This window comes from Oncorhynchus kisutch, linkage group LG14 (genome assembly GCF_002021735.2).
Source record: "Oncorhynchus kisutch isolate 150728-3 linkage group LG14, Okis_V2, whole genome shotgun sequence".
Classification (NCBI taxonomy): Eukaryota; Metazoa; Chordata; class Actinopteri; order Salmoniformes; family Salmonidae; genus Oncorhynchus; species Oncorhynchus kisutch.
The window spans coordinates 79,153,789-79,176,316 of record NC_034187.2 but is presented as its reverse complement, the minus strand read 5'-3'; the positions used below and the strand labels follow the sequence as shown (position 1 = coordinate 79,176,316).

The following is a 22,528-nucleotide window of genomic DNA, read 5'->3' as shown; positions in this document are numbered from 1 at the left end:
TGTTATAGCCGCAAAGAGGGGGGACCAACTCCATATTAAAGCCTTCCCAGAAGAGTGGAGGCTGTTATAGCCGCAAAGAGGGGGGACCAACTCCATATTAAAGCCCATGGTTTTGGAACAAGATGTTCGACGAGCAGGTGTCCACATACTTTTGGTCATGTTGTGTATCTGGAATATGTCTCAATACTGGAATGTAATCTCATTGATCTCAGACATTGATCTTTTCTACAAGTTTCTACATGTATTAAGGTCCGATGATTGAGTCACATCACTGCTGTATTCTTAACGGGATGTGACAATATCTGCTGCTCTGAGTGTCTGAGGGGGGGGGGGGGGGGGGGTGACGGTGACTTGACATAAGCGCTGCTTACTGACACTGTCCTACCCCCCCCCCCCCCCCCCCCCCCACCAACCCTGGCAGAGCTACATCTTAAAAGGTGCACTCAGCAATATGACATCATCGAGCAGGAAGTCACGCCGCTGTTGTATGATGGCGTCAGTATACCTTGAACGCTGTGAGCTGACTGGCTGTTTCATACCAAAATAAACCTTTCCTTTTCCTCTCTTTAATGTAAACATGGTTTCACTAGGATTGTCTTATAGTATTGCTTTCAGTAAACAGCCTGTTGGGAGAAAGAAAGCTCGATTGGTAGTTTTATCGAAACAAATATTTAAAATGCCAAGCGTTTCTTTATAGGAATGCATCATTTATAAATCTGCTTATTTCTACTCTTTTAGAAGTCTATTCCTCCTTGTATTGTCTTTCTTCTGCCTATCAGATATTCTTTACTAGAACTATAGTCCTGTTGAAACACACACACACACACACACACACACACACCCCAGCTCCTCTCACCTGTCTGTCAACAGTCTAGACCACGCCACATATCATGTTTCATCCTCATCACCATAGTTACAGAACATCTTTGTGCATAGAGATTGTTGCGTTCCAAATGTTACCCTGGCCATTTGGGACACATCCAATGTCTCTTCTTGATGTTTTACAACTGTTTTGTGCTAGTCTAATAAACCTATCCAAAATGACACCCTCTTCCTAACATAACAAACTACTCAGAAGGCTCTGGCCAAAAGTAGTACACTATATAGGGGATAGAGTGCGAGTTCAGATGTGCCTTTTCTCCTGACCTCTGTTCTGTTATTAAACACCATTCTACAAATTCATACCTTTAGACTGTTGTTGGACTCAATTATTAGTTTAGATTCAGATTTCTCTGTCTGTTTGTCATTTTCAGTCAATCATATTTGTCTTCTTTTTGAGTCCGATTCAAAAACAAATAAATAATAATAAAAATAATCTACCACCTGACCGCCACGGCGTAACCATGGAGACCAACCTGGAAGTCAGCCCTCCCTGCTTCTTCCTTTCACAGGAAGTGGTCACTACTCAAACTCCTCCTCTTCCTCCTCTTCTCCCTCCATTTGATTCGGCGAGGAGGCCGTTGGCGTTGCGGGGGCGGAGTCCTGGGAGAGTGTCGCCATAGTTACGATGCGAGGGGAGGAGCCTAAGCCCTGGTTAGAATTTTCCATGTCGTCGGTGGTGATGATGGCGAGAGAAGCCCCTCCCTTCTTGTTCAGGTGGGTTTTGATGTGTTTGGAGAGATGGTCGCTACGCATGAAACGCTTACTGCACTCTGGACACTCAAACCTCTTCTCTCCTGGAGGATGTGGAGAAAGACAAATTATATGGGAACAATGATGCGTTTTATTTTGTAAAGTGGTTTCTTGCGTCATAGAACATGTTCAGTCACCTTGTCTGAAGGACAAGTGGATGAACAGGTTCATGTCAAGTCCTGCATGTTTTATTTCAAAGGTCTCATGGAATGTAGGACTACATTGAACACCAAACATTGGCTGCTACTGTAGGCTGAATGACAGAACAGCTATTTCCATGTTAAAATGTTATGGGATGGGCCTCCCAAGTGGCGCAGCGGTCTAAGGTCGCACTACCGACCTGGGTTTGATCCCGGGCTGAATCACAACCCGACCGTGATCGGAAGTCCCATAGGACGGCGCACAGTTGGCCCAGCGTTGTCCGGGATAGGGAAGGGTTTGGCAGAAGGGGGGGGCTTTACTAGGCTCATCGCGCTCTAGCGACTCCTTGTGGCGGGCCGGGCGCCTGCAGGCTGACTTCGTCGTCAGTTAAACAGTGTTTCCTCCGACACATTGGTGCGGCTGGCTTCCGGGTTAAGCGGGCGGGTGTTAAGAAGGTCATGTTTTGGAGGACATATGACTCGACCTTCGCCTCCCAAACCCCTTGGGGAGTTGCAGCGATGAGACAAGATCGTAATTGGGAAGAAAAAAAGGGGGTAAAATAAAAATATATATTTAAAAAATAAATAAATATATATATATATATATATATATATATGTGTGTGTATGTTACGGGATGCATTTTCTCCATTGTTTGTGATGGTAGGCCACTCTGGTAGGCCTACATTATGATCAGATAGCCACAGCAGCCTACTTGACCACTGTTATTATTACTGTTATTACTGTATTACTGCTATAATGTTATTACTGTATTACTGTATTACTGTTATTACTGTATTACTGTTATTACTGTTATTACTGTATTACTGTTATTACTGTATTACTGTTATTACTGTATTACTGTTATTACTGTTATTACTGTATTACTGTTATTACTGTATTACTGTATTACTGTTATTACTGTATTACTGTTATTACTGTATTACTGTTATTACTGTTATTACTGTATTACTGTTATTACTGTATTACTGTATTACTGCTATACTGTTATTACTGTATTACTGCTATACTGTTATTACTGTTATTACTGTATTACTGTTATTACTGTATTACTGTTATTACTGTATTACTGTTATTAATGTATTACTGTATTACTGTATTACTGCTATACTGTTATTACTGTTATTACTGTATTACTGTTATTACTGTATTACTGTATTACTGTATTACTGCTATACTGTTATTACTGTTATTACTGTTATTACTGTTATTACTGTATTACTGTTATTACTGTTATTACTGTTATTATTGTATTACTGTATTACTGCTATACTGTTATTACTGTTATTACTGCAATACTGTTATTACTGTATTACTGTATTACTGTAACTTAAAGCGGGAACAGCCTCAGTGTTCAACCGCTCACCAAAAGTTGTACAGAATTTTTCACAGCGTTCAAGTTTGTGCTCAGCAGATCTGACATTTGCTCAGTGCCGGAACAAATTAGAGGGACCATTGGACACAGGACATATGTGTGTGTACCTGTGTGTGTACCTGTGTGTGTATCTGTGTGTGTCCCTGTGTGTGTACCTGTGTGTGTCCCTGTGTGTATCCCTGTGTGTGTCCCTGTGTGTGTACCTGTGTGTGTCCGTCTGTGTCTCTGCAGTTCGTCCGAGCGTGTGAACCTCTTGCCACAGAAGATCCAGTTGCAGACGAAGGGTCTTTCTCCTGTGTGCCAGCGGAGGTGAGCTCTCAGGTGACTGGTCTTACCTGATAGATCAAATATTACGACATTATTTTTCTTCATGGACTGATACATCTATATTTTCTACAGTATAGACTGATACATCTATATTTTCTACAGTATAGACTGATACATCTATATTTTCTACAGTATAGACTGATACATCTATATTTTCTACAGTATAGACTGATACATCTATATTTTCTACAGTTTAAACTAGGAAGTCTCTTTTCTACAGCAGGGTTTCCCAACTGGCAGTGGGTTTACAGTGGGGCAAAAAAGTATTTAGTCAGCCACCAATTGTGCAAGTTCTCCCACTTAAAAAGATGAGAGGCCTGTAATTTTCATCATAGGTACACTTCAACTATGACAGACAAAATTATAGAAAAAAAATCCAGAAAATCACATTGTAGGATTTTTAATTAATTTATTTGCAAATTATGGTGGAAAATAAGTATTTGGTCAATAATAAAAGTTTATCTCAATACTTCGTTATATACCCTTTGTTGGAAATGACAGAGGTCAAACGTTTTCTGTAAGTCTTCACAAGGTTTTCACACACTATTGCTGGTATTTTGGCCCATTCCTCCATGCAGATCTCCTCTAGAGCAGTGATGTTTTGGGGCTGTTGCTGGGCAACACGGACTTTCAACTCCCTCCAAAGATTTTCTATGGGGTTGAGATCTGGAGACTGGCTAGGCCACTCCAGGACCTTGAAATGCTTCTTACAAAGCCACTCCGTCGTTGCCCGGGTGGTGTGTTTGGGATCATTGTCATGCTGAAAGACCCAGCCACGTTTCATCTTCAATGCCCTTGCTGATGGAAGGAGGTTTTCACTCAAAATCTCACGATACATGGCCCCATTTATTCTTTCCTTTACACGGATCAGTCGTCCTGGTCCCTTTGCAGAAAAACAGCCCCAAAGCATGATGTTTCCATCCCCATGCTTCACAGTAGGTATGGTGTTCTTTGGATGCAACTCAGCATTCTTTGTCCTCCAAACACGACGAGTTGAGTTTTTACCAAAAAGTTCTATTTTGGTTTCATCTGACCATATGACATTCTCCCAATCTTCTTCTGGATCATCCAAATGCTCTCTAGCAAACTTCAGATGGGCCTGGACATGTACTGGCTTAAGCAGGGGGACACGTCTGGCACTGCAGGATTTGAGTCCCTGGCGGCGCAGTATGTTACTGATGGTAGGCTTTGTTACTTTGGTCCCAGCTCTCTGCAGGTCATTCACTAGGTCCCCCCGTGTGGTTCTGGGATTTTTGCTCACCGTTCTTGTGATCATTTTGACCCCATGGGGTGAGATCTTGCGTGGAGCCCCAGATCGAGGGAGATTATCAGTGGTCTTGTATGTCCTCCATTTCCTAATAATTGCTCCCACAGTTGATTTCTTCAAACCAAGCTGCTTACCTATTGCAGATTCAGTCTTCCCAGCCTGGTGCAGGTCTACAATTTTGTTTCTGGTGTCCTTTGACAGCTCTTTGGTCTTGGCCATAGTGGAGTTTGGAGTGTGACTGTTTGAGGTTGTGGACAGGTGTCTTTTATACTGATAACAAGTTCAAACAGGTGCCATTAATACAGGTAATGAGTGGAGGACAGAGGAGCCTCTTAAAGAAGAAGTTACTGGTCTGTGAGAGTCAGAAATCTTGCTTGTTTGTAGGTGACCAAAGACTTATTTTCCACCATAATTTGCAAATAAATTCATAAAAAATCCTACAATGTGATTTTCAGGATTTTTTTCTCTCTCATTTTGTCTGTCATAGTTGATTGAAGTGTACCTATGATGGAAATTACAGGCCTCTCTCATATTTTTAAGTGGGAGAACTTGCACAATCGGTGGCTGACTAAATACTTTTTTGCCCCACTGTATATATTTATTTTCACTGCTGGACATAAAAGACTGTATAAACAGCAGGAAAACAGATCCAAGTGATTCTCATTTAGGAAATCTGTTTCCAACTATTCCTCCACATAATGGAGACATGCGGTCATCATCTATAAATGTAAGCAATGTTTGAAATTATTATGTTTTAGTCTGTTTGGGCTTCTTGTGGTCAATTTGCGGTCTACAAATAATTTAGAATTACGTTCCGGCCCCCTGTACTGTGGAAAGGTCTTACCGTAGACCTTTCCACGGTACAGACTGGTCTTACCGTAAACCTTTCCACAGTATAGACTGGTCTTACCATAGACTTTCCACAGTACAGACTGGTCTTACCGTAGACCTTTCCACGGTACAGACTGGTCTTACCGTAGACCTTTCCACAGTATAGACTGGTCTTACCATAGACTTTCCACAGTACAGACTGGTCTTACCGTAGACCTTTCCACAGTATAGACTGGTCTTACCATAGACTTTCCACAGTACAGACTGGTCTTATCGTAGACCTTTCCACAGTATAGACTGGTCTTACCGTAAACCTTTCCACAGTACAGACTGGTCTTACCGTAAACCTTTCCACAGTATAGACTGGTCTTACCGTAAACCTTTCCACAGTATAGACTGGTCTTACCGTAAACCTTTCCAAAGTACAGACTGGTCTTACCGTAAATCTTTCCACAGTATAGACTGGTCTTACCGTAAACCTTTCCACAGTACAGACTGGTCTTACCGTAAACCTTTCCACAGTACAGACTGGTCTTACCGTAAACCTTTCCACAGCACAGACTGGTCTTACCGTAAACCTTTCCACAGTACAGACGGGTCTTACCGTAGACCTTTCCACACTACAGACTGGTCTTACTGTAAACCTTTCCACAGTACAGACTGGTCTTACCGTAGACCTTTCCACAGCCCTCCATGTGACACACATGCTGCTTCTTCTTAGATGGGTCTCCAATGGTCCTGCAAAATACACACACACACAGTCAGAGATAGAGAGTGAGAGTGTGTATGAGTGTGTGTGCGTATGAGTGTGTGTGTGCATACACATGTACCTCCCCTCTCCGGCCCTACAGTTCGGACAGGAGCACGCCACCCTGCGAAGCCTCTTGCTGGGCGGTCCTTCCTGGTCTGATGAACTCTGGACAGAACCCATCTGGTCTGGACTAAGCGATGACCCTGCAACGTTACCCGCGGTTACCGTCACCGGGGATGGCTCGACCTTAACTCCTCCCTCCTGACCCTGCGGCTGACCTGGTGGAGTGTAGAGTGGAGTAGAATACAGTAGAATGGAATACAGTAAGGTGGAATACAGTAGGGTGGAATACAGTAAGGTGGAATACAGTAGGGTGGAATACAGTAGGGTGGAATACAGTAAGGTGGAATACAGTAAGGTGGAATAGAATATATATTTTTTTATAGCTCTGCTCCCAACCCCCCCAGAAAATAAAGAACAACACTCAACACACACCCTGTCTGTCTGTCTCTCTGTCTCTCTCTTTCTCTGTCTGTTTCTCCCTGTCTCTCTCTGTCTCTGTCTGTTTCTCCCTGTCTCTCTCTCTCTGTCTGTCTGGCTCTCTCTCTCTCTGTCTGTCTGGCACTCTCCCTCTCTCTGTCTGTCTGGCACTCTCCCTCTCTCTGTCTCACTCTCTCTCTCTGTGTGTGTCTCTGTCTCTCTCTCTCTCTGTGTGTGTGTCTCTGTCTCTCTCCCTCTCTCTGTCTCTCTCTGTGTGTGTCTCTGTCTCTCTCTGTCTCTCTCTGTGTTTTTACCCTGTAGTCCAGTGAAGGTGAGGGGTACCCCCTGCATCTGTACCCCAGTGGTGCCCAGCCCGGCAATGCTGACTGTCTGCACCCCCGACCCAGGGTTGATCTGGGCTGCGCTCAGCGTCAGGGGAGCCCCCCCCAGCTGCATGAATCCCCCCCCGCCCACAGGGGCCAGGGTCAGCTGCTGGGGCACAGACATTCCCCCGGGGAGCTGCAAGGTCTGCCACGTGATCTGACCCGACGGAGAGAGGGTTGGGGTTCGGATCAGAACCTGGAGGAAATCAATGAATACAAATAGGATATCAATCATTCAGAAATTCAATTCAAAATCAATACAACACACATTACAATCATTCAGAAATTCAATTCAAATCAATAGAACAAACATTACAATCATTGACGATAGAAGAAAAATAAGCTTTCAGATTTATTTATCTTGTCCGTAATTCACTGCCCCAAAATATCCCTCAAATCCCCAGGTACAAAGGAGTGGGAATCAAGCAACTAAGAAAGAAAAGAGGGAGCAGCTGGCTAGTTACCTGTTGGTTCTGGAAGGCTTGTATGGGCTGTAGGGTCCCGCCTGGTCCTAACTGAAAGGTTTGGATCTGCTGGCCCTGGAACTGGTAGAAACAAACACAGAGTTTACACACTTTCTGCGGATTCACAGTGTGTGTGTGTGTGTGTGTGTGTGTGTGTGTGTGTGTGTGTATGTATTACCTGGTTCTGTGGCTGGATCTGGGCCTGAGTGATCTGCTGTGGCTGAATCTGGATCTGCTGCAACAACTGGTTGCCCATCTGGACAATGATAAAGACAAGACCCCAACCAAGGAACATCAAAAGTCATGCTATAAATTCACAGACAACACAAAGATTCCTTGATGCCCTTCCAGACTCCCTCTGCCTACCCAAGGACGCCAGAGGACAAAAATCAGTTAACCACCTAACTGAGGATCTCAATTTAACCTTGCGCAATACCCTAGATGCAGCTGCACCCCTAAAAACTAAAAAAATGTCTCATAAGAAACTAGCTCCCTGGTACACAGAAAATACCCGAGCTCTGAAGCAAGCTTCCAGAAAATTGGAACGGAAATGGCGCCACACCAAACTGGAAGTCTTCCGACTAGCTTGGAAGGACGGTACCGTGCAGTACCGTAGAGCCCTTACTGCTGCTCGATCATCCTATTTTTCTAACTTAATTGAGGAAAATAAGAACAATCCGAAATTCCTTTTTAATACTGTCGCAAAGCTAACTAAAAAGCAGCATTCCCCAAGAGAGGATGACTTTCACTTTAGCAGTGATAAATTCATGAACTTCTTTGAGGAAAAGATTATGATTATTAGAAAGCAAATTACGGACTCCTCTTTAAACCTGCGTATTCCTCCAAACCTCAGTTGTCCTGAGTCTGCACAACTCTGCCAGGACCTAGGATCAAGAGAGACGCTCAAGTGTTTTAGTACTATATCTCTTGACACAATGATGAAAATAATCAAGGCCTCTAAACTTTCAAGCTGCATACTGGACCCTATTCCAACTAAACTACTGAAAGAGCTGCTTCCTGTGCTTGGCCCTCCTATGTTGAACATAATAAACGGCTCTCTATCCACTGGATGTGTACCAAACTCACTAAAAGTGGCAGTAATAAAGCCTCTCTTGAAAAAGCCAAACCTTGACCCAGAAAATATAAAAAACTATCGGCCTATATCGAATCTTCCATTCCTCTCAAAATTTTTAGAGAAGGCTGTTGCGCAGCAACTCACTGCCTTCCTGAAGACAAACAATGTATACGAAATGCTTCAGTCTGGTTTTAGACCCCATCATAGCACTGAGACGGCACTTGTGAAGGTGGTAAATGACATTTTAATGGCATCGGACCGAGGCTCTGCATCTGTCCTCGTGCTCCTAGACCTTAGTGCTGCTTTTGATACCATCGATCACCACATTCTTTTGGAGAGATTGGAAACCCAAATTGGTCTACACGGACAAGTTCTGGCCTGGTTTAGATCTTATCTGTCGGAAAGATATCAGTTTGTCTCTGTGAATGGTTTGTCCTCTGACAAATCAACTGTAAATTTCGGTGTTCCTCAAGCTTCCGTTTTAGGACCACTATTGTTTTCACTATATATTTTACCTCTTGGGGATGTTATTCGAAAACATAATGTAAACTTTCACTGCTATGCGGATGACACACAGCTGTACATTTCAATGAAACATGGTGAAGCCCCAAAATTGCCCTCGCTAGAAGCATGTGTTTCAGACATAAGGAAGTGGATGGCTGCAAACTTTCTACTATTAAACTCGGACAAAACAGAGATGCTTGTTCTAGGTCCCAAGAAACAAAGAGATCTTCTGTTGAATCTGACAATTAATCTTAATGGTTGTACAGTCGTCTCAAATAAAACTGTGAAGGACCTCGGCGTTACTCTGGACCCTGATCTCTCTTTTGAAGAACATATCAAGACCATTTCGAGGACAGCTTTTTTCCATCTACGTAACATTGCAAAAATCTGAAACTTTCTGTCCAAAAATGATGCAGAAAAATTCATCCATGCTTTTGTCACTTCTAGGTTAGACTACTGCAATGCTCTATTTTCCGGCTACCCGGATAAAGCACTAAATAAACTTCAGTTAGTGCTAAATACGGCTGCTAGAATCCTGACTAGAACCAAAAAATTTTATCATATTACTCCAGTGCTAGCCTCTCTACACTGGCTTCCTGTCAAAGCAAGGGCTGATTTCAAGGTTTTACTGCTAACCTACAAAGCATTACATGGGCTTGCTCCTACCTATCTCTCTGATTTGGTCCTGCCGTACATACCTACACGTACGCTACGGTCACAAGACGCAGGCCTCCTAATTGTCCCTAGAATTTCTAAGCAAACAGCTGGAGGCAGGGCTTTCTCCTATAGAGCTCCATTTTTATGGAACGGTCTGCCTACCCATGTCAGAGACGCAAACTCGGTCTCAACCTTTAAGTCTTTACTGAAGACTCATCTCTTCAGTGGGTCATATGATTGAGTGTAGTCTGGCCCAGGAGTGGGAAGGTGAACGGAAAGGCTCTGGAGCAACGAACCGCCCTTGCTGTCTCTGCCTGGCCTGTTCCCCTCTTTCCACCGGGATTCTCTGCCTCTAACCCTATTCAGGGGCTGAGTCACTGGCTTGCTGGGGCTCTCTCATGCCGTCCCTGGAGGGGGTGCGTCACCTGAGTGGGTTGATTCACTGTTGTGGTCATCCTGTCTGGGTTGGCGCCCCCCCCTTGGGTTGTGCCGTGGCGGAGATCTTTGTGGGCTATACTCAGCCTTGTCTCAGGATGGTAAGTTGGTGGTTGAAGATATCCCTCTAGTGGTGTGGGGGCTGTGCTTTGGCAAAGTGGGTGGGGTTATATCCTTCCTGTTTGGCCCTGTCCGGGGGTGTCCTCGGATGGGGCCACAGTGTCTCCTGACCCCTCCTGTCTCAGCCTCCAGTATTTATGCTGCAGTAGTTTATGTGTCGGGGGGCTGGGGTCAGTTTGTTATATCTGGAGTACTTCTCCTGTCCTATTCGGTGTCCTGTGTGAATCTAAGTGTGCGTTCTCTAATTCTCTCCTTCTCTCTTTCTTTCTCTCTCTCGGAGGACCTGAGCCCTAGGACCATGCCCCAGGACTACCTGACATGATGACTCCTTGCTGTCCCCAGTCCACCTGGCCATGCTGCTGTTCCAGTTTCAACTGACCTGAGCCCTAGGACCATGCCCCAGGACTACCTGACATGATGACTCCTTGCTGTCCCCAGTCCACCTGGCCATGCTGCTGCTCCAGTTTCAACTTCCACCTGACTGTGCTGCTGCTCCAGTTTCAACTGTTCTGCCTTATTATTATTCGACCATGCTGGTCATTTATGAACATTTGAACATCTTGGCCATGTTCTGTTATAATCTCCACCCGGCACAGCCAGAAGAGGACTGGCCACCCCACATAGCCTGGTTCCTCTCTAGGTTTCTTCCTAGGTATTGGCCTTTCTAGGGAGTTTTTCCTAGCCACCGTGCTTCTACACCTGCATTGCTTGCTGTTTGGGGTTTTAGGCTGGGTTTCTGTACAGCACTTTGAGATATCAGCTGATGTACGAAGGGCTATATAAATAAATTTGATTTGATTTGATTTGATAATAACAACTACTTAGAATATAATTTATTATAGTATATTCCCATATCATACTTGAATAGAATAGAGTAGAATAGAGCAGAGTAGAATAGAATATAGTAGAGTAGAATAGAGTAGAATATAGTAGAGTAGAATAGAGTAGAATATAGTAGAGTAGAATAGAGAATAGAGTAGAGAAGAATAGAATAGAGTAGAATAGAGTAGAATAAAGTAAAATAGAAGGTTAAAGGTCAAATAAGAGGAGTAGAACCCACCTGTCCCACGATGACCTGCTGGATGGTCCCTGGAGGATCTGATTGGACCTGCAGTCCGTTGGCCTGGCTCTGGACCTGTCAATCAAGCAACCAACCAAACAACTAATCAACCAATCAATACATTAATGAATCAACCAAACAATCAATCAACCAATCAATGCATTCATTAATCAACCAATCAATGCATTCATTAATCAACCAAACAATCAATCAATAAATACCTTTACATCACAGATGTTTAGTCACACAAACACACATACCATCTGAGAGTCCTGTTCGCTGGGTTGGTTCTGTGTGTCTCTCTCCGTACCTCCGTCCGACCCGGCTACAGAACTCAGCTGTGTTCCGTCTGTCGACGCTCCATCCCCCCCGGCAACAGTTGTTATAGTACCACCAGACGACCCGGTAACAGTAACTGCCCCGGACACCGCCGCTGCAGTTGTCGTTACAAGCTGGTTGCCGTTAGCTACGGTAAAGCTGCCATCGGCTGATTGGACAAGCTGCACGGCTCCGCTCCCTGCTAAATTATTCATGACCGGCAGGGCGAGGGTCATACCGCCGATGTTTATGGGTACTGTAGTCATGACCTGGGTCTGGGAGCCCTGTAAGGTCTGCATCTGCAACGGGAAGGACTGGGCGGAACGAAGCTGCAACGTCTGATTGGCTGAACTAGTGAGGATGGCTTGCTGATTGGCTGGCTGTAGGATTGCCTGGGTCTGGGATTGGTTCTGGATCAGCTGGACCTGCTCTGGTAGACCCCCCTGGGCCGGACTGAATAGAATAGAATAACTTTATCTGTTTCCATCTAAAAAGGTTTTTTTTATGGCCCAAAGCGCCTGTCTAACCTCTAGACCGCCTGTCTAACCTCTAGACCGCCTGTCTACCACCTGTCTAACCTCTAGACCGCCTGTCTAACCTCTAGACCGCCTGTCTACCACCTGTCTAACCTCTAGACCGCCTGTCTAACCTCTAGACCGCCTGTCTAACCTCTAGACCGCCTCTCTAACCTCTAGACCGCCTCTCTAACCTCTAGACCACCTGTCTAACCTCTAGACCACCTGTCTACCCTCTAGACCGCCTGTCTATCACCTCTCTAACCTCTAGACCACCTGTCTACCACCTGTCTACCACCTCTCTAACCTCTAGACCACCTGTCTACAACCTCTCTAACCTCTAGACCGCCTGTCTAACCTCTAGACAACCTTTTTAACCTATAGACCACCTGTCTACCACCTCTCTAACCTCTAGACCAACTTTCTAACCTCTAGACTGCCTGTCTAACCTCTAGACCGCCTGTCTACCACCTGTCTAAACTCTAGACCGCCTGTCTAACCTCTAGACCGCCTCTCTAACCTCTAGACCTCCTCTCTAACCTCTAGACCTCCTCTCTAACCTCCAGACCGCCTCTCTAACCTCCAGACCGCCTCTCTAACCTCCAGACGGCCTCTCTAACCTCCAGACCACCTGTCCAACCTCTAGACCACCTGTCTACCATCTCTCTAACCTCTAGACTGCCTGTCTAACCTCTAGACCGCCTATCTACCACCTATCTACCATCTCTCTAACCTCTAGACCATCTGTCTAACCTCTAGACAACCTGTCTAACCTCTAGACCACCTCTCTAACCTCTAGACCACCTGTCTACCAGCTCTCTAACCTCTAGACCACCTCTCTAACCTCTAGACCACCTGTCTACTACCTCTCTAACCTCTAGACCGCCTGTCTACCACCTCTCTAACCTCTAGACCAGGGATTTTCAAACCTCGACTCAGGGACCCTCAGCCGCTCCATGTATTTTAACTATTCCACAGCTAGCTCACCTGATTAAACTGGTCAACTAATCATCAAGCCCTTGACTAGGTGCATCAGGAGGGTTGACCAGGTGCATCAGGAGGGTTGACCAGGTGAATCAGGTGAGTTGACCAGGTGAATCAGGTGAGTTGACCAAGTGAATCAGGCGAGTTCGTTCAGGGCTACAACATACATGTGAAACATCTGGGGGTCCCTGAGGAGAGTTTTGAGAACCACTGCACTAAACCAGCTGCCACCCACCTGATGTGAATGTGCTGCCCGCCCAGGGATGCAGTCTGGGGGCTGATGTGGATCTGTTGGCCCCCCAGGGATGCAGTCTGGGGGCTGATGTGGATCTGTTGGCCATCGGCCGTCTGCAGATGGGGGATCACCTGGTATTGGACCCCACCCCCAGACGACGGCATGTTTTGCACCTGGACAGGGACCAAAACATTAACATGACATAAAAACAGTGGCATTAGGTGGGCATGTTCTGAACACTAACACAGATATAGTACAACACATAGTAATCCACCACACATGTCTAAGAAAAAGACAATTATAAAAAGACAAGAATTCTCAGTCAGACAACATTCCCTTCTTTAAAAAAAAAATGTTGGCCTTCTTTTTCTCCCAAAGTTCGTAGTATCCAATTGTTTGTAGCTACTATCTTGTCTCAGTGCTACAACTCCCGTACGGGCTCGGGAGAGACGAAGGTCGAAAGTCATGTGTCCTCACCCAACCAAGCCGCACTGCTTCTTAACACAGCGCGCATCCAACACTGAAGCCAGCCGCACCAATGTGTCGGAGGAAACACCGTGCACCTGGCGACCTGGTTAGCATGCACTGAGCCCGGCCCGCCACAGGAGCCGCTGGTGCGCGACAAGACAAGGATATCCCTACCGGCCAAACCCTCCCTAACCCGGACGACGCTAGGCCAATTGTGCGTCGCCCCGCGGACCTCCCGGTCGCGGCAGAGCCTGGGCACGAACCCAGAGTCTCTGGTGGCACAGCTAGCCCTTAACCACTGCGCCACCCGGGAGGCCCTAACATTCCATTCTATACACTCACGCGCGCGCACACACACCTGGATGATCTGGAACTGCTGCTGCTGCACCTGCTGATTGGCTGCTACGGTGTTAGTCCCGCCCACAGCCTTCATCTTACGGCCTGCCGGAGCACTGTCATTGGCTGAAGTGGTGGCCAGCGTCACGGCGACGGGTTGATTGGCAGTGTCCTTGGCCATTTGGGGAGCAGTAGTGATGATCTGCCAGCCGTTTCCAGTGAACTGGGCAGGAACCAGTTCCATCTGCTGCTGAACCAGAGTCTGATTACCTGCTGCGTCGACAACTATATGACCCTGGAACTGTCCACCCTGCACCTGCAAATAAACATACATAAACCATAAATAAAAGAATAAGAAAACGTCATTGAACAAAAAGGTACTAAAGTAGGGAGTCTGATTCCCGGGTCTAGATGTATCTGGCCCCCCTGCAGCCGGAAGCCCATTCAACACAGAGACACTGAAAGTCTGCATTATAATGCCTTGGAACTTGTTCGCATGTAAGAGCCTTTATAGTTTATTATTATTATAGACCTTACATTTCCAACAACAAGTACGACAGCAACAAGTACAGTTATAGACCTTACATTTCCAACAACGAGTACGACAGCAACAAGTACAGTTATAGACCTTACATTTCCAACAACGAGTACGACAGCAACAAGCACAGTTATAGACCTTACATTTCCAACAACAAGTACGACAGCAACAAGGACAGTTATAGACCTTACATTTCCAACAACAAGTACGACAGCAACAAGGACAGTTATAGACCTTACATTTCCAACAACAAGTACGACAGCAACAAGTACAGTTATAGACCTTACATTTCCAACAACAAGTACGACAGCAACAAGGACAGTTATAGACCTTACATTTCCAACAACGAGTACGACAGCAACAAGGACAGTTATAGACCTTACATTTCCAACAACGAGTATGACAGCAACAAGGACAGTTATAGACCTTACATTTCCAACAACAAGTACGACAGCAACAAGTACAGTTATAGACCTTACATTTCCAACAACAAGTACGACTTGTATTCACGCCCTTTGACCTTTTCAATATTTTGTTATGTTACAGCCTGAATTAAAAATTCATTCAATTAAGATTTTTTGTCACAATACCCCGTAATGTCAAAGTGGAATTGTTTTTCAAAATGTTTACAAATTCATAAAAAAATCTGAAATGTCTTGAGTCAATAAGTATTCAATATCTTTGTTAAGGCAAGCCTAAATAAGTTCAGGAGTACACATTTGCTTAATAGGTCACATTAGTTGCATGGTATCACTGTGTGTGCAATAATGATTTTTGAATGACTACCTCATCTCTGTACCCCACACATACATCTATAAGGTCCCTCAGTCAAACAGTGAATTTCAAACACAGATTCAACCACAAAGACCAGGGAGGTTTTCTAATGCCTCACAAAGAAGGGCTCCTATTGCTAGATGGGTAAACATTTAAAAAGCAGACATTGAATACCCCTTTGAGCATAGTGAAGTTATTAATTAAGCTCTGGATGGTGTATCAATACACCCAGTCACTACAAAGATACAGGTGTCCTTCCTAACTCAGTTGCAGGATAGGGAAGAAACTGCTCCGGGATTTCACCATGAGGTCAAAGGTGACTTTAAAACAGTTACACCGTTTAATGGCTGTGATAGAAAACTGGGGATGGATCAACAACATTGTAGTTACTCCACAACACTAACCTAATTGACAGAGTGAAGAAGGAAACCTGTACAGAGCAAAAATATTCCAAAACATGCATCCTGTTTGCAACATTGCACTAAAGTAATTACTGCAGGAAATGTGGCAAAGCAATTCACTGTTTTTTCCTGAATACAAAGTGTTTTGTTTTGGGCAAACCCAACACACACATTACTGAGTACCACTCTCCAAATGTTGAAGCATAGTGGTGGCTGCATCATGTTATGGGTATGCTTGTAATCGTCAAGGACTGGGGAGTATTTCAGGATAAAGAAATGAATGTAATAGAGCTAAGCACAGGCAAACTCCTAGAGGAAAACCTGGTTCAGTCTACTTCCCAACAGACACTGGGAGATGAATTCACTTTTCAGCAGGACAATAACCTAAAACACAAGGCCAAATCTACACTTGCTTACCAAGAAGACAGTGAATGTTCTTGAGTGGCCGAGTTACAGTTTTGACTTAACTCTGCTGAAAATATATGGCAAGACAAAAAAAATGGTCGTCTAGCAATGATCAACAACCAATTTGACAGAGCTTGAATAATGTTTTGAAGAATAATGGGTAAATATTTCCCACTTCAGGTGGGCAAAGCTCTTAGAGACCCACCTAGAAAGACTCACAGCTGTAATCGCTCTTAGAGACCCACCTAGAAAGACTCACAGCTGTAATCGCTCTTAGAGACCCACCTAGAAAGACTCACAGCTGTAATCACTCTTAGAGACCCACCTAGAAAGACTCACTGCTGTAATCACTCTTAGAGACCCACCTAGAAAGACTCACAGCTGTAATCGCTCTTAGAGACCCACCTAGAAAGCCTCACAGCTGTAATCACTCTTAGAGACCCACCTAGAAAGACTCACAGCTGTAATCGCTCTTAGAGACCCACCTAGAAAGACTCACAGCTGTAATCGCTCTTAGAGACCCACCTAGAAAGACTCACAGCTGTAATCACTCTTAGAGACTTACCCAGAAAGACTCACAGCTGTAATCGCTCTTATAGACTTACCCAGAAAGACTCACAGCTGTAATCACTCTTAGAGACTTACCCAGAAAGACTCACAGCTGTAATCGCTCTTAGAGACTTACCCAGAAAGACTCACAGCTGTAATCGCTCTTAGAGACCCACCTAGAAAGTCTCACAGCTGTAATCGCTCTTAGAGACCCACCTAGAAAGACTCACAGCTGTAATCACTCTTAGAGACTTACCCAGAAAGACTCACAGCTGTAATCACTCTTAGAGACTTACCCAGAAAGACTCACAGCTGTAATCACTCTTAGAGACTTACCCAGAAAGACTCACAGCTGTAATCACTCTTAGAGACCCACCTAGAAAGACTCACAGCTGTAATCACTCTTAGAGACTTACCCAGAAAGACTCACAGCTGTAATCACTCTTAGAGACTTACCCAGAAAGACTCACAGCTGTAATCGCTCTTAGAGACTTACCCAGAAAGACTCACAGCTGTAATCACTCTTAGAGACTTACCCAGAAAGACTCACAGCTGTAATCGCTCTTATAGACTTACCCAGAAAGACTCACAGCTGTAATCACTCTTAGAGACTTACCCAGAAAGACTCACAGCTGTAATCGCTCTTAGAGACTTACCCAGAAAGACTCACAGCTGTAATCACTCTTAGAGACTTACCCAGAAAGACTCACAGCTGTAATCGCTCTTAGAGACCCACCTAGAAAGACTCACAGCTGTAATCGCTCTTAGAGACCCACCTAGAAAGACTCACAGCTGTAATCACTCTTAGAGACTTACCCAGAAAGACTCACAGCTGTAATCACTCTTAGAGACTTACCCAGAAAGACTCACAGCTGTAATCACTCTTTGAGACTTACCCAGAAAGACTCACAGCTGTAATCACTCTTAGAGACCCACCTAGAAAGACTCACAGCTGTAATCACTCTTAGAGACTTACCCAGAAAGACTCACAGCTGTAATCACTCTTAGAGACTTACCCAGAAAGACTCACAGCTGTAATCGCTCTTAGAGACTTACCCAGAAAGACTCACAGCTGTAATCACTCTTAGAGACTTACCCAGAAAGACTCACAGCTGTAATCGCTCTTATAGACTTACCCAGAAAGACTCACAGCTGTAATTGCTGCCAAAGGTGATTCTAACATGTATGTAAATTAGATTTTTATGTATTTCACTTTCTATACATTTGCAAACATTTCTAAAAACATTGTCATTATGGGGTATTGTGATGTCATTATGGGATATTGTGATGTTATTATGGGGTATTGTGATGTCATTATGGGGTACTGTGTGTAGATTGGGTGAGAAAACAAGTCAATTAAATGCATTTTGAAGTGAGGCTGTAACACAACAGAATGTGGAATAAATCAAGGGGAATGAATACTCTCTGAAGGCACTGTACATATTCAATACAAATATTATTATCATGCATTTAACCACCTGTCCCTCCACTCCTCCCTGAACTCCTATCTTACTGCAGGTTGCAGCCAGCAGGGCTAGAGGAGACGTCTGGGAATCCTAGGGAGAACACACACACACACCGAGAGAGAGATAAGGAGGAATTAACAAATAGAACGCACATTCATACACAGAGAACATACAAAGATTGACAGAGAGAGAGAGAGAGAGAGAGAGAGACAGAGAGAGAGAAAGAGAGAGACAGAGAGAGACAGAGAGAGACAGAGAGAGAGACAGAGAGAGACAGAGAGAGAGATCAACATCCAGAAAATAGCTGTAAAATTCTACAAAGAATTACAAAGGAAGTGATTCCCAAACCTTCCATAACAAAGCCATCACCTACAGGGACATGAACCTGGAGAAGAGTCCCCTCAGCAAGCTGGTCCTTTGTTCACAAAGACAAATAGACCCCACAGAGCCCCAGGACAGCAACACAATTAGACCCAACCAAATCATGAGAAACAAAAAGAGAATTACATTGTAAAGAATTAACCAAAAAAACTTTGCAAACTGGAATGATTTCTGGCCCTAATCAGAGAGTACATGGTGGCAGAATACCTGACCACAGTGACTGACCCAAATTTAAGGAAATCTTTGACTATGTACAGACTATGTACAGCTATTGAGAAAGGTAGACCTGACTCTCAAGAGAAGACAGGCTATGTGCACACTGCCAACAAAATGAGATGAATTACACAGACCCACAAAGAATTCAAAAACAAATCCAATTTTGATAAACTCCCATATCTACTAGGTGAAATACCACAGCGTGCCATCACAGCAGCAATATGTGACCTCTTTCCACAATAAAAGGGCAACCAGTGAAGAACAAACACTTGTTTATTATCTATTTCACTTGCTTTGGCAACGTAAACATATGTTTCCCATGCCAATAAAGCCCTTAAATTGAATTGAGAGAGACACAGAGAGAGAAGAGACAGAGAGAGACAGAGAGAGAGAAGAGACAGAAAGAGAAGAGACAGAGACAGTAGAGAGAAGAGACAGAGAGAGAAAAGACAGAGACAGTAGAGAGAAGAGACAGAGACAGTAGAGAGAAGAGACAGAGAGAGAAAAGACAGAGACAGTAGAGAAGAGACAGACAGAAGAGACAGAGACAGTAGAGAGAGAAGAGACAGAGAGAGAGAGAGAAGAGACAGAGACAGTAGAGAGAAGAGACAGAGAGAGAAAAGACAGAGACAGTAGAGAGAAGAGACAGACAGAAGAGACAGAGACAGTAGAGAGAGAAGAGACAGAGAGAGAGAGAGAGAAGAGACAGAGACAGTAGAGAGAGAAGAGACAGAGAGAGAGAAGAGACAGTAGAGACAGAAGAGACAGAGAGAGAGAGAAGAGACAGTAGAGAGAAGAGACAGACAGAAGAGACAGAGACAGTAGAGAGAGAAGAGACAGAGAGAGAGAAGAGACAGTAGAGACAGAAGAGACAGAGAGAGAGAGAGAAGAGACAGAGACAGTAGAGAGAGAAAGACAGAGACAGTAGAGAGAAGAGACAGAGACAGTAGAGAGAAGAGACAGAGACAGTAGAGAGAAGAGACAGAGACAGTAGAGAGAAGAGACAGAGACAGTAGAGAGAAGAGACAGAGACAGTAGAGAGAAGAGACAGAGACAGTATGGAGAGAAGAGACAGAGAGAGAGAGAAGAGAGAGACAGTAGAGAGAGAAGAGACAGAGAAGAGACAGAGACAGTAGAGAGAAGAGACAGAGAGAGAGAAGAGACAGAGACAGTAGAGAGAGAAGAGACAGAGAGAGAGAGAGAAGAGACAGAGACAGTAGAGAGAGAAGAGACAGAGAAGAGACAGAGACAGTAGAGAGAAGAGACAGAGAGAGAAGAGACAGAGAGAGAGAAGAGACAGAGAGAGAGGAGACAGAGACAGTAGAGAGAGGAGACAGAGACAGTAGAGAGAAGAGACAGAGAGAGAGAAGAGACAGTAGAGACAGTAGAGAGAGAAGAGACAGAGACAGTAGAGAGCAATAGGGAATAGAAGTGGGTAGTATAACAGGAAGTGAGTGTGTGGGTGTGAGAGCCACATTTCTCTGTTCTCTCAGAACAGCGGAAGAGAAGCCTCCCTCTCTCTCTCTCCGCCTTCTCACTCTCTCTCTCAGCCCTCTCACTCTCTCTCTCCGCCCTCCCTCTCTCTCTCTCCGCCCTCTCACTCTCTCTCTCTCTCAGAGAAAAGGAACTAGGTCGTGGGCAAATATTTAATGTCACACACATGCACAGCACACCTAGAAATCTGTCTGTAGAGACAGCTAGTGTTATTTTTTCACAGAAGCTACAGAAGTCTACATCAACACTAGAGTCAAACCCTGCCACATGCTACGGAAATGCTCAGAAAAAGTATAAAATACATATTCACTCTTATACAGTAATATGCATATCTCATAGACATTGAGGCAAAGACACAAGTCCATTATTGGTGTTGAAAGACATTGTGCAATCCTCTGAACTTGGCCTCTATACAGAACCCGGAAGTGGTGTGTATGTGTCTGGGGGCGGGGTCCAGTCTACCTGTGATCCGGAACGTTTGCCTTTCTTGCCTGGTTTCCCTTCTTCTGATCCTGACACTTCAGTCTTCTGATCTGAGAACCATCAAATCAGACAATACTTGATCAACAATCAAAAGACTGTCACTCGAGGACTGAGTGATCAGTGATCACCTTTATCAATAACACTGTGAGTGAAGGGATATACGATGCCGTTATTTCCCTGCACGTGGTTTTATAACAGTGTAGTTGCACCATATGGTTAAACTCCTGGCCCTAAAGGCATATGCAGTGATCGGAACCTTATTAGAGACTGTATTACAATGAAACATGTAGGCTATTGTCTCTTATTTAGGATAACGCTATTTCCTCAAAGGGTTATTCTGGATATCAGGCAGGCTACGTGCGCAGAAAGAGAGGGAGAGAGGGTGGAGACGGACAAGAGAGGGGGAGGGTACCTACCACTCATAACGCATTCATAAACCGGAGAGGAGAGGCTACGGGAGAAAGGCCGGCTGAAGCACCGGGGAAGGACGGCCTATTTTCTCCGCGAATGGCTCGCGCTGTGGCGTCGCTCCGGTTAGCACCGAAACCACCCACCCGCCAGGAAGGGCGGTACCAAGCTCGAGCAACAATCAAACCTCCCGTTATAACGGGGAAGAGTCCGTTGTCCGCGCCCGAAGCCCCTCAAAACCAACCGAAAACACACTTTAACGACCGTCGCGCGTAAAATTCTATTAACGGAAGAAGAAAAATCAAGTGTTTGCATAAATGTATCCTGATCGAAGTTGGTAGTGTGTGTGTTCGCGTTAGGCCCACCCACTTTCATTTACCCAACACCCCTCTCTCTCTCGCCTCTCTTTCTGCCGCTGCTGTTTCTGTCGCTAAGTAGCCTAGAACAAGACTTTCCAACGATCTTCATGCAAAAACACCCCTTATAAATAGCACTATTTTATGTCCATTCTTTATAGTTGCACTGTATAATTGCATCTGGAGACAGATAGATATCTGTGGCTTTTTGTGGGCGGTGTGCTCCTCCCACATATTCAGATTGGATGGCATACTCGGTCTGCGAGGGTTGAGATGGGAGTTGTATTTGGCGAAGCCTCGCCTTCAAAATGTGTTATGGCGGCGGAGACTACATCTTCCAGCCTGCTTTGCGGTCAGCTGGGTTGGCTCGTCACTAGTTAACACAGCCACACAGTCATAAACCCCGCCTATTTCTAAAATTGTTCTTCTTAAAATCAGACTTTAAACCTAACTATATCCACACCGCTAACCGTATGACTAACTCTTAACGTAAGACCCAAAAGCACATTTCCATTTTATTTTAATTCATTTTTACAATGTAGCCCGTTTTAAATTTGTGGCTGTGCTATCTAGTGGTAACCGCAGCGTTGGGCTGGTGCAGGTTATTCCGTCCTCTTTTCTACAAGAGCTTCTCAATTCAATTTCAATTCAATTCCAAGGGCTTTATTGGCATGGGACACA

General features: G+C 44.7%; 1 protein-coding gene across 2 annotated transcripts; it reads right to left on the bottom strand.

Annotated features, from left to right (window-relative positions):
• Positions 1-405: 405 nt before the first annotated feature.
• Positions 406-22,059, bottom strand: LOC109880066 (transcription factor Sp4). Of its 2 annotated transcripts, XM_020472296.2 has the most exons (14): positions 21,500-22,059; positions 21,063-21,133; positions 18,522-18,599; positions 14,399-14,692; positions 13,573-13,745; positions 11,781-12,291; positions 11,521-11,595; positions 7,848-7,925; positions 7,670-7,750; positions 7,137-7,401; positions 6,422-6,620; positions 6,262-6,329; positions 3,370-3,501; positions 406-1,676 (listed from the first exon to the last, which is right to left on the bottom strand). In XM_020472296.2, the coding sequence occupies exons 1-14, from the start codon at positions 21,504-21,506 to the stop codon at positions 1,402-1,404; spliced, it is 2,307 nt and encodes a 768-aa protein (XP_020327885.2). In that variant the 5' UTR covers positions 21,507-22,059; the 3' UTR covers positions 406-1,401. The 2 variants fall into 2 exon arrangements, with proteins under 2 accessions (XP_020327885.2, XP_031644872.1); XM_031789012.1 differs by lacking the exons at positions 21,063-21,133; positions 21,500-22,059 and adding an exon at positions 18,858-19,248.
• Positions 22,060-22,528: the final 469 nt, after the last annotated feature.